Source organism: Doryrhamphus excisus, chromosome 22, assembly GCF_030265055.1.
Source record: "Doryrhamphus excisus isolate RoL2022-K1 chromosome 22, RoL_Dexc_1.0, whole genome shotgun sequence".
Classification (NCBI taxonomy): domain Eukaryota; kingdom Metazoa; phylum Chordata; class Actinopteri; order Syngnathiformes; family Syngnathidae; genus Doryrhamphus; species Doryrhamphus excisus.
The window spans coordinates 12,183,641-12,195,875 of NC_080487.1; the positions used below are offsets into that span (position 1 = coordinate 12,183,641).

The 12,235-nt window shown below is 39.7% G+C and overlaps 1 protein-coding gene and 1 long non-coding RNA gene across 32 annotated transcripts in view; one reads left to right on the top strand and one right to left on the bottom strand.

Moving 5' to 3' along the window:
* The window catches only part of LOC131109293 (uncharacterized), a 32,399-nt gene that overhangs the window by 14,063 nt on the left and 6,101 nt on the right, over positions 1-12,235 (top strand). The window contains exon 5 of the long non-coding RNA XR_009120727.1: positions 9,738-9,789. This is a non-coding gene — a long non-coding RNA (uncharacterized LOC131109293). The remainder of the gene's footprint in view (positions 1-9,737; positions 9,790-12,235) is intronic.
* The window catches only part of tcf7l2 (transcription factor 7 like 2), a 135,968-nt gene that overhangs the window by 5,618 nt on the left and 118,115 nt on the right, over positions 1-12,235 (bottom strand). For 4 of the 31 annotated variants that reach the window (XM_058061089.1, XM_058061086.1, XM_058061096.1 and 1 more), the window contains 3 exons: positions 10,739-10,787; positions 9,927-9,977; positions 6,341-6,413 (listed from right to left, as the gene is read on the bottom strand). In XM_058061089.1, coding sequence (XP_057917072.1) covers positions 6,341-6,413; positions 9,927-9,977; positions 10,739-10,787 — 173 coding nt within the window. Of the gene's footprint in view, positions 1-5,294; positions 5,357-5,801; positions 5,875-6,340; positions 6,414-9,926; positions 9,978-10,738; positions 10,802-12,235 lie in introns of those variants that run through there. The other 27 variants (XM_058061088.1, XM_058061084.1, XM_058061092.1 and 24 more) reach the window with 20 other exon arrangements.

A 12,235-nucleotide genomic window follows, 5' to 3' on the forward strand; every position in this document is an offset into this window, starting at 1 on the left:
AGCAATGGCCGACTTTTACCGCTAATCTGTGCAGTTTCCCTACTGTCCTCACCATTAGCTGCTATTGTCGTAGCGGCTAATCATGTTAGCTTCACTGACATTTTGTCAACAATAATTTCCTGAATTCTGAATTCTTTGAAATGCACGAGCATTGTTTTTGTTGTTAGCAAAAACGGACAATCCCGAGTACGATCTGTTGCGGCGTTGTTACAGATTGTTGTCGTAGCTAATGATTTGTCATACCGACATTTTGTCCGACTTTGAGACGTAAGACCATTGTTTTTGTTGTTAGCAACAACGGACAATCCCGAGTACGATCTGTTGCGGCGTTGTTACAGATTGTTGTCGTCGCTAATGATTTGTCATACCGACATTTTGTCCGACTTTGAGACGTAAGACCATTGTTTTTGTTGTTAGCAACAACGGACAATCCCGAGTACGATCTGTTGCGGCGTTCTTACAGATTGTTGTCGTAGCTAATGATTTGTCATACCGACATTTTGTCCGACTTTGAGACGTAAGACCATTGTTTTTGTTGTTAGCAAAAACGGACAATCCCGAGTACGATCTGTTGCGGCGTTCTTACAGATTGTTGTCGTAGCTAACGATTTGTCTTACCGACATTTTGTCCGACTTTGAGACGTAAGACCATTGTTTTTGTTGTTAGCAAAAACGGACAATACCGAGTACGATCTGTTGCGGCGTTCTTACAGATTGTTGTCGTAGCTAATGATTTGTCATACCGACATTTTCTCCGACTTTGAGACGTAAGACCACCGTTTTTGTTGTTAGCAAAAACGGACAATACCGAGTACGATCTGTGCGGCGTTCTTACAGATTGTTGTCGTAGCTAATGATTTGTCATACCGACATTTTATCCGATTTTGAGATGTAAGACTACCGTTTTTGTTGTTAGCAACAACGGACAATACTGAGTTCGATCTGTTGCAGCGTTCTTACAGATTGTTGTCGTAGCTAACGATTTGCCTTATCGACATTTTATCCGACTTTGTGATGTAAGACCACCGTTTTTGTTGTTAGCAACAACGGACAATCCTGAGTACGATCTGTGCGGTGTTGTTACAGATTGTTGTCGTAGCTAATGATTTGTCTTACCGACATTTTATCCGATTTTGAGATGTAAGACCACCGTTTTTGTTGTGAGCAAAAACGGACAATACCGAGTACGATCTGTTGCGGCGTTCTTACAGATTGTTGTCGTAGCTAATGATTTGTCATACCGACATTTTGTCCGACTTTGAGATGTAAGACCACCGTTTTTGTTGTTAGCAACAACGGACAATCCCGAGTTCGATCTGTTGCGGCGTTCTTACAGATTGTTGTCGTAGCTAATGATTTGTCATACCGACATTTTATCCGATTTTGAGATGTAAGACCAACGTCTTTGTTGTTAGCAAAAACGGACAATACCGAGTACGATCTGTTGCGGCGTTCTTACAGATTGTTGTCGTAGCTAACGATTTGCCTTATCGACATTTTATCCGACTTTGTGATGTAAGACTACCGTTTTTGTTGTTAGCAACAACGGACAATCCCGAGTACGATCTGTTGCGGCGTTCTTACAGATTGTTGTCATAGCTAATGATTTGTCATACCGACATTTTGACCGACTTTGAGATGTAAGACCATTGTTTTTGTTGTTAGCAAAAACTGACAATCCCAAGTACGATCTGTGCGGCGTTCTTACAGATTGTTGTCGTAGCTAATGATTTGTCATACCGACATTTTATCCGACTTTGAGATGTAAGACTACCATTTTTGTTGTTAGCAACAACAGACAATCCCGAGTTCGATCTGTTGCAGCGTTCTTACAGATTGTTGTCGTAGCTAACGATTTGTCATATTGACATTTTGTCCGACTTTGAGATGTAAGACCATTGTTTTTGTTGTTAGCAACAACGGACAATCCCGAGTACGATCTGTGCGGCGTTCTTACAGATTGTTGTCGTAGCTAATGATTTGTCATACCGACATTTTGTCCCACTTTGAGACGTAAGACCATTGTTTTTGTTGTTAGCAACAACGGACAATACCGAGTACGATCTGTGCGGCGTTCTTACAGATTGTTGTCCGACGTAAGACCACCGTTTTTGTGCGACGATCGCCGATTCTGACCGTCTTTGTTTTCGGTTGACAGCGCTGATTTTGTCTTAATTCCAGAAACTGTCCTTTTGTCCGGTTGCCTGATTGTTGTTGTAGCCGCTAACGCTTTCTCTTAGTCGTTTTTGAGCAACAAGAGCCGATTCCAACCACGATCCGCCTATCTTTGGTCCGACTTGCTCTATAGGCAAAATGCACAACTGGGGATCTCTGACTCCTCCTGTAGGCTACACTTGAAAATTAAAAAAAAAAAACACTAGCAAGCTAGCAAACAACCTGCCCCACAGACACAAGATGGGGTCAAGGCCTCATGTTTGCATTCCTGCCCAGGGGTCAAGACCCTCTTCTTGCCTGCTCGGGTCTTGAGGCGCTCACCCCCAGAGCGAGAGTGTGGCGATTCTACCATGAATAGGGGCGGTGGGGGGGGCGGAGAGAGATCTGACCCTGACAATGACCCCTGAACGTGCCTGAAGGCTACAAGTCGAACAAAAAGAAATCTAGCGGAACATCGTGGATGTTCGACATGAGGGAAAAAAAAAAACTCAGAGAGCATTACTGAGGATGAGGGAACACAAACAAAGGCCAAGCATGCTGAATGGGAAGACAAGCATGCACGGAATTGGACATTGCATGGGATTGACGGAGGGGGGGGCGGGAATCTCCCAAAAAAAAACAAACAAACAAAAAAAAACCAGCGCAGCGCTTTTTCTAGGTGGGTGGTAACGAGTATCGAGCGAGCACACCGGGGTATCGTTTTGCTACTAAGTACGCGCCTCGCTCCTGATAACTGTCCATCAAACTGCAACAAATGAGCTAATATCCATTTTTGAACAGACGTATCGATTCATCAGATGTGCTGCTGCATGCTATTGATTTTTGCGCCGTCCCGCGGGAAATTACGCCAGATGCATCTCTTTCCACAGCCCAGAGAGAACTCTTAACCTCTCGGCTCCTTTAATGAAGACGGAATTATCATCCTTCGCCTTTGCTGATCTTCTGATCTGCACTTTTTCACTGAATATTTCATATTTCCTCCCTCCCCTGTTGTAAATATGAACGGGGGAGAGCTATAGCGGAACCTCCAAAGTCCAACAAGAGTCATAAAATTCAGTTGTTGTACCTGAATCTTATCACTTCTACAAGTGGCTTTTTCTTTGGCTTTTCAATTTAGCAGACGCAAAAATAAATACCGTACAGTAATACATTACACAGCAGTTGCTATAAAATACCACTAACAGTAAACACTTTGTGCCGGTCAGCCATCTGTAGTTTTACTTTGTTTTAGTTTTATTTATTAACTTTTTTTTTGCACTTTTATTACAGTTAATAATGCTAAATTGTTTGCCTGTACACTTTGTTTATACTTTACCTTCTTCAAAGGGCGAGTAGTTTTACTTCATGGTGGTTTTATTGTACTGCGGTTACCTTCTCTTGTTATAATTTGTTAAAATTTTAGTTTATTTAATAATATATATATGATAAGTGACTTCGAAAAAGTGAGTAAAACATTGCCTGCGGTTTATTCATTCCTTTCTTATGGCTTTATAGTAGTTTTACTTTATTTTAGTTTTATTGCACAGTGGTTAACTTAACACTAGTATTACAGTTGATGTTAAAAAATACTTAAAACATTGACAGTAAAGCTGATCATCTTCCAAGCGTGAGTAGTTTTGCGGTGTTTTTGCGTCATTATACGTTGGCTAACTTATTTTTACAGTTTTACTTTTGACAGTTTGATTTTTTGGGAAGTTTATTCTTTACAGCTCTTCAAAGGGTGGGTAATTTTACTTAACTTTAATTACACATTTAATGATAAACATTGACTGTACAGTTGATCATTTGCTTCAAAGATGGGGTAGTTTTACTTTATTTTAGTTTTATTGCACAGTGGTTAACTTAACACTAGTATTACAGTTGATGTTAAAAAATACTCAAAACATTGACAGTAAAGCTGATCATCTTCAAAGCGTGAGTAGTTTTGTAGTTTTGCAGTGTTTTTGCGTCATTATACGTTGGCTAACTTATTTTTACAGTTTTACTTTTAACTGTTTGATTTTTTTTGAAAGTTTATTATTTACAGCTCTTCAAAGGGTGGGTAATTTTACTTTACTTTAATTACACATTTAATGATAAACATTGACTGTACAGTTGATCATTCTCTTCAAAGATGGGGTAGTTTTACTTTATTTTAGTTTTATTGCACAGTGGTTAATTTAACACTAGTATTACAGTTGATGTTAAAAAAAATACTCAAAACATTGACAGTAAACGTGATCATTGTTGTCCTCCAGGCATCTTCAAAGTGTGAGTAGTTTTGTAGTTTTGCCGTGTTTTTGCGTCATTATACGGTGGCTAACATCTTTTTACAGTTTTACTTTTGACTTTTGGGTAATTTTACTTTACTTTAATTACACATTTAATGATAAACATTGACTGTACAGTTCATCATTCGCTTCAAAGATTGAGTAGTTTTACTTTATTTTAGTTTTATTGCACAGTGGTTAACTTCTTTTTACACTTTTACCGTTATATCGGTCTCGGATATATCGGAAATTCGCTCACAACGGACAGATAAAAAAGAACTGATTTTTCTGTAATGCATTTCCAATAAAAATTCATTGCAAATATCGGATTTTTTATAACGGATTTCGCCTATTTCGGAACAAAATCTCCAGTCCCGTTCCATTAATGCATTTCCATTAAATTTCCCTCGCATATATCGGATGGCCGCATCGTGGCGCTCCGATTCGCCGAATCGTGACAGGCCGCTATACGACGTCATTTGCAGCGTTTGCAGCGTTGCCTGCGTTGCCAGGTACATTGGAAACATAGTCAAGGAAGTGCCTTTTTTATAACGGATAAAATCCGATTTACGCATATACCGGATATAAATCCGATATATGCGTAAAACGGACATTTTCCGGTATACGCATATAACGGATTTCGCTTATATCGGACAAAACCAGTGGGAACAATTGAATCCGATATATCCGAGGTTTACTGTATGTATTTACGAGCGACACACGTAAAACAAATGTCCACGGAACATACACAAATGGAACATGACGATGCGTTGTTGTTGTTGTTGGGTCGGAGATGAAAGGGGGGGGGGGGGTATTTGCGGCGGTGTAACACAGAGAGAAGGGGAATCACTTAGCAGAAACAAATACCTACCATGAAAGTATTCCCAATTCAAAGACTGCTTGTGTCAGAACAGAAAGACAACAGGTAGGGACTAAGTAAGGGTTATTGAAGAGGAGTTTGGAGGAAGAAGAGGTGGAGAGGGAGGAGGAGGAGGAGGAGGAAAAGGAGGAGGAGGGCACAGAAAAGAGCGTCAGGGCTAAATTTGTGAGCATCACATTGTTATTCAAAGGGCGCCAATTAGGACAAATACATTTAGACAGTTAAGATAGAAAAGGGGGGGGGGGAGCTTGAGGAGAAAATGGATTTCCGTCATGAAAAACGATGCTAACTTTTAAAAAAAGTACACCAGAAACCCATTTTTTCCGCCAAGCGAATCCAATGAAGAAATAGTGCCGAGAGGGCAGGAAAAGCCATCTGTTAGGACACCGATATAAGAAAAAAAGATATTTGGAAAAGCATCGGAATCATCGAAAAAAAAAAAAAAAAAAAAGAGAAGCTCGTCGGCTCCGGTTGGCTTCTACAATACGTTATTGTACCTGCACGGTTTGCACCATAAACTCAGCTGGTCAAGCCCGAACAAGGCACGACACTTCTTTGGGGTATTTGCATCTGTTAGCCAAACAGGTAGACACAAACAAACACAGGAGACACAGAAAAGAAAAACAAAACAAAAAAAAAATGGCACAACGTCATTGCACATAAAACACATAAAAAAAAAAAAAACATTGAGCCTGGGTTCGAGGTTAGGGGCTGGCAACGCTGGGACGTCCTCCACATTGACCTCCACCTCCCCAAGCCGTCGCCTTGCCAGTCACTCAATAAGCATCCTGAAATTAAACCCCCCCCCCCCACCCCGGCATTCATTCCTCATTTGCGCGCCCGATAAAAGATACCCCGAAAGACTGGCACGGCGGTCGCAGGAGGAAGCTGAGCGGTCGTCAAAGCCCGACAAGACACACAGAAAGAAAAAAAAAAAAAAAACGAGCAAAGTAGGAGGAAGTCCCAGTAAGGTGTTACCCAGCCTTGTACCCCCCCCCGGGGGGCTCAGTGCAAAGCACACACACCCCATACACACCTGCACGGGCCACACCAGTTATTCTGTTGGTCGAGCCCAAAGCGCGCTCGACACTTCTTAGGGGCGCTCAGGTCTGATGCCGCGACGGCCAGCACAGAAGAAGAAGAAGAACAGGTAGAAGAAGAAAAGGTAGCACCAAAAGCAAATCAAAGCAAAAAATAAGACAAAAATAAGGAGAAACAGTGAGTCTATGGAGATGATAGCGGAATTATAAATAAAGGCTGGATTCACACTACATGTTTTGTTTTGCGTAAAATAACAAAGGGAATCGAACGGAAGCCAAATAAAAATATGCTAATGTGACTGCAACGTAGATAAGAATACTGGATACGAAACCCACAATCGATACAAAATACCCCCACTGTGAATCCTAACAGCAAAAACTCAAACCTCAATTCAATCAAAAACAAGATGTTTTTTCTTCGTGTGCAAAATAAGCAAAAAAAATCGGTCAACATAACAGAAACTTTTCGGAAAGTTGCCGTTTTTTTTGTTCTGTTTGTACTTTTACTTAAAATTGCTCTTGCATAGTCGGAAAAAATATCTTGTGAAGTCAAAATGAAGTATTTTTTTTAATTTAATCATGTTTATTTTTCAGTTTTTGCAACTTGATTGTCACCCGCATGATCTACCGTGGGTGGGATTCACCACGGGTGCTTTGTTTATATTCACTGTGGGTGATTTGGGAAGTGGTTAGCCTTGATTTCAGCTTTTATCGCTTATATTTCGGTTTTTGCAACGTGGTTGTTAGGATTTACTACGGGTGTTCTCGTATTTACAGTGGGTGTGTTTTTTTTTGGGGTAGGCTTTGATTTCAGCTATTTCATTGTCCTTACACATCTACTGTGGGTAAGGATTCACCACGGGTGCTTTGTTTATATTCACTGTGGGTGATTTGGAAAGTGGTCAGCCTTGATTTCAGCTTTTATTTCTTATATTTCGGTTTTTGCAACGTGGTTGTTTGGATTTACTACGGGTGTTCTCGTATTTACAGTGGGTGCGTTTTTTTTTTCGGTAGGCCTTGATTTCAATTATTTCATCGTCCTTATACATTAATTATGTTTTTTGCAAAGTGGTTGTTAGGATTTACTACGGGTGTTCTCGTATTTACAGTGGGTGCGTTTTTTTTTTTTGGGTAGGCTTTGATTTCAGCTATTTCATTGTCCTTATACATCTACTGTGGGTGGGATTTACCATGGGTGCTTTGTTTATATTCACTGTGGGTGATTTGGAAAGTGGTCAGCCTTGATTTCAGCTTTTATTTCTTATATTTCGGTTTTTGCAACGTGGTTGTTAGGATTTACTACGGGTGTTCTCGTATTTACAGTGGGTGCGTTTTTTTTTGGGTAGGCTTTGATTTCAATTATTTCATCGTCCTTATACAGTAATTATGTTTTTTGCAAAGTGGTTGTTAGGCTTTACTACGGGTGTTCTCGTATTTACAGTGGGTGCGTTTTTTTTTGGGTAGCCTTTGATTTCAGCTATTTCATTGTCCTTATACATCTACTGTGGGTAAGGATTCACCACGGGTGCTTTGTTTATATTCACTGTGGGTGATTTGGGAAGTGGTCAGCCTTGATTTCAGCTTTTATTTCTTATATTTCGGTTTTTGCAACGTGGTTGTTAGGAATTACTACGGGTGTTCTCGTATTTACAGTGGGTGCGTTTTTTTTTGGGTAGGCTTTGATTTCAATTATTTCATCGTCCTTATACAGTAATTATGTTTTTTGGCAATGTGGTTGCCATCCGCATGGTCCTGTTGTAGTTACGATCTCCCATGGGTGTTCGGGTGATCTTCCGAGGGGGTGTTTTCTGGAGTAGATCTTGATTTCAGTGATTTAATCCTGCTTGGATTTGGGTTTTTTACGACTCAATGCTTCAGCATGTATTGAATAACTTTTAAATAACGTCTTTTTGTCGCTTTCCGATGCCGATTGTGGCAGATGTAAACACAAGTTGGTAGTGCGAATCCAGCCTTTCAGTAGACAGGATCACTTTCAGGCATTTAGTTCAACCAGATTCCATGCACAAGTTCAATTCCATATAAAAACAATCACATTCCAGTCGGAAATCTAAGTTGGAAAAGAAGCGTTTAAACTAAACTATTATTAATATAAGGGAGGAAAATACAAGCTGGATTTGGGAATCAATTTTAGTCAAAGTTGCTTGCGTTAGTGCGTCTTTTATATGAGCGGATTGCAATTACCCAAAAAAAAAAAAGTTATGCTAGCCTACAAGCAGAAGCAGAAAGGAAAGCGATTCATCCATTAAGGAGGTTTTACCCTGGCATCAAACCCTTGACATCCCCAAACTTTGACATAAGTAGCATACTTTAAATGTATAAAAATGACCTCATCAACATTTCTTATGTAAAGCATTTTTAAAAGTACAAGAAGCAGCAGGGAAATATATATATATATATATCGCCCGAAGACGTTCATGGTACATAGTAGGGGTGTAACGGTACGACATCATCACCGGTTGGTTGGTACAAACCTCCGTTTTGAGGTCCAAATTGGGGACGAAACTAAAATTGCTCTAAAATTAAAACTACTAGTAGGTAATTCTCCAATAATTTAAAATAAATATATATAAGGAAATGATTATTGTCTGTAGTGCAGCATCGGGCCTTTAAAAACGCTTTTCCGTATGTCAACAAAGGGCGGGTTTTCAAGCTGTGGCTCCTCCTTGGCAGTACAGCTAGCACTATATATTTGTTGTCGGAGTGGACGCCTGACTATATCGTGTACCGCAGGGGTCTCAAACACATGGCCCGCGGGCCAAATGTGGCACGCAGGACACTAGTTTGAGGCCCCCCGCCTTGATATGGATGCTGTATGGTATCGTGTACCCAGAAAAAATTATTACGTTTTAATTAATGTTCATGTTAAAGGTTAAATAACTGTTAATAGTTATCCTCCCTATCTGTGTGGAAGTGGTAAGTTTTTGGCTATTTAAGTTTAAAGGAAATAACTTAATAAGGCTACCGTTTAGGTCGCTAGCTCTCTAGTTGGCGAGTTAGCATGTGTCTCAAGACCCTGCAGTTGCGCAATATGTTGTAAATAAAAAAAAGTATAAATGTGACTATAGTCGTGTTTTGTCATGTCTACAGGGCTCTAATAATGCTTTGTTCATTTAATCTGAAAAAAATAATTTGTCTACCCACCAACTATATGTGGTTTCTTAAGTTTTTATTATTTGCCGTTTTATTATTATTATTATATTTATTTATTACTGATTGATTGATTTTATTTATTCTTGATTTATTTATTTTTCATCTTATTTTGTGCAGAAAAATTAAAATTTTATTGTAAAAAATCTGAACCAAAGCACTGAAAATTTTGTATATTTTTCAGTTTTTAATAAATGCGTTTTTTTGTGTTTTTTTTTTTTTTAGAAAACCTGATGCGGCCCAGCCTCACCCAGACCCTAGCTCCAGTGGCCCCCAGGTAAATTTGAGTTTGAGACCCCCTGGTGTACCATGTACCGTGACACCCCTACTAGTGACAGCTAGGTAGCTCCATTAAAAAGGAAGGAAAAACAAGTTAGTATATATATTTTAATAAGTCAAAAATGACATTAGCACCTGTAATCGGAGGGAGTGAAAGGCAAGGGTTTGGAAAATATTCTCTGTGTTCTGCAACAAAAAAAAAGAAACAGATAGAGAGGCCTTCAAAGAGGAGATCACCGTCACCAAAAAAAACGAGCATTAAGAGAACCTTCTCAACAACCATCAGGAACATGTATGATGATGATTATGATTATGGATCATAATAGCGGTGGAGATGGACAAGTCACAGAATTAGCAAACCTCCTTAATTGTGTTGCTTTGATTGGGGTTAGAAGCATGCGTGAAGACGAGCGAGGGGGGGGGGCAGCCCAGTTAGTATCAACACACACACACAAATACACAAATACACACTACTTGCAGGCTGCAGGCATTATAAAAACACACAACAATGGCAAAGTTAATATCTCACAATTTTTCTCCAAAACACATATACCACAATGCTAAGGGGCAAAACGGGAGGGGCGTTATCACAAGGCAGGGAGGGGGTCTTTTGGGGGTGTCATGCATATTCAGTTGTTATTAGCAAGGGAAGACTACAAAAAAAAAAAAAAAAGAGTAGGGGTAAAAGGGGGTAAGGGTGGGGGTTGTTACTGTACAGCCAACTCTACCATTTAAATATTGCATTTCATGACTATGATGAAGAAAAAGAAAAGAAGCCAACACACACACACACACACACACACACACAAATATATTAAAAACACACACACACACACATGCACACACAGACAACAAAACTAGCTTGACTTTTATCTTGCAAGATGTCACATGTGGCTGACACATGATGGGGCCGGTCTAATATGGGAGATAATTGCAGCTTGGCTTACCGTTGCTCTCCGCTTGCTGCTTTTCCCTTTTTCTCTTCTTCCTTTTCCCCTGTTGGTTAGCCGCCAAAAAAATAGAAAGAGGGGAAAAAAAAGGGAGATAGACACAGACAGGAACCTTAGTTATTATATTGCAGGATGCCCAAAAAACATGAAACATACCAGACTAGAACTCGTCTTTGTGTTTGGATTTATTTATTCATTGTCTTTTTTTTCGACATCTTTTTTTTTCTTTTTTTTCGCGCTGCCCTGCGGTTTGTTTGAGACACTGCGGGCCAGATGAGGATTCGGTTTTCTTCCAGCGTTGCAGTCTTTTGTCTGACTTTTACTCATTTTAACAGGCTAGGAAAACAAAAACAACAAAAACGCATAAACCGGGTAAAGAAACGGCAAAAATCAGTCGTTATCAATCCAGATGCGATAATCTATTATCCGTTTCCGATCTGTCCGTAATTTCTAGCGTGCCTTAAATCAGGGGTCTCAAACATGCAACCCGCGGGCCAAATGTGGTCCGCAGGACACTTGTTTGAGGCCCCCTGCCTAGATATGAAAGTTAAAAGTTTGATATGGATGCTGTACGGTATCATGTACCCAGAAAAAAATTATTACGTATCATGTTAAAGGTTAAATAACTGTTAATAGTTATCCTCACTACCCGTGTGGAAGTGGTAAGTTTTTGGCTATTTAAGTTGAAAGGAAATCAAAGGAGCTTTTCTTGTAGAAAATCGGAAACAAAGCACTGAAAAAGTTTGTATATTTTTCTGTTTTTTTCTGGGGGGGGGGGGGGGGGGTGGACCTGATGCGGCCCAGCCTCACCCAGACCCTAGCTGCAGTGGCCCCCAGGTAAATTGAGTTTGAGACCCCTGCCTAAAAGTGACCTCGCACTTTTCCCGCTCCTGAACTCATGCTATACAAATCCAGCTAAAAGCCTGACCTGACATTGCGTATATGCAATTATCTTTAGCATTAGCATCGATTAGCATCGAACGGTTGAACATCAAGCGAGTCCAACGTAGTGTGGGGCATACACTGGGGGTGAAATAATTATTGTACAGTTTACTGTGTTTAGCGATAATTTAGGCTTAGCTTACATCATTTAGTACTGAACTATTTTTTGCAATATATTTTTAGTATTACAAAAATTCGAACAATATGGCGACCATTCTGATAAAGTGATAAAATTCCTAATGGTTATTGTACCATTTCGAAGTGTATTGATCGTATAGACAAGCGATAATTTAGGCTTAGCTTACATCATTTAGCACTGAACTATTTTTTGCAATATATTTTTAGTATTTAGTATTCATTATTATTTAGTATTTCGAACTGTATTGATCGTATAGACAGTGTGTAGAGTTATACGAGATTTTTAGCGACCGTGAGTCAAAAGGTTAGCACGAAATTTTTTTTTGTGATGCTATCATGAAAAGCGGATAATGATTTGGTGCGAATTTCGATATTTCAGCAGTTACATAAAGAGACTCAAGAGTCTAAATATAA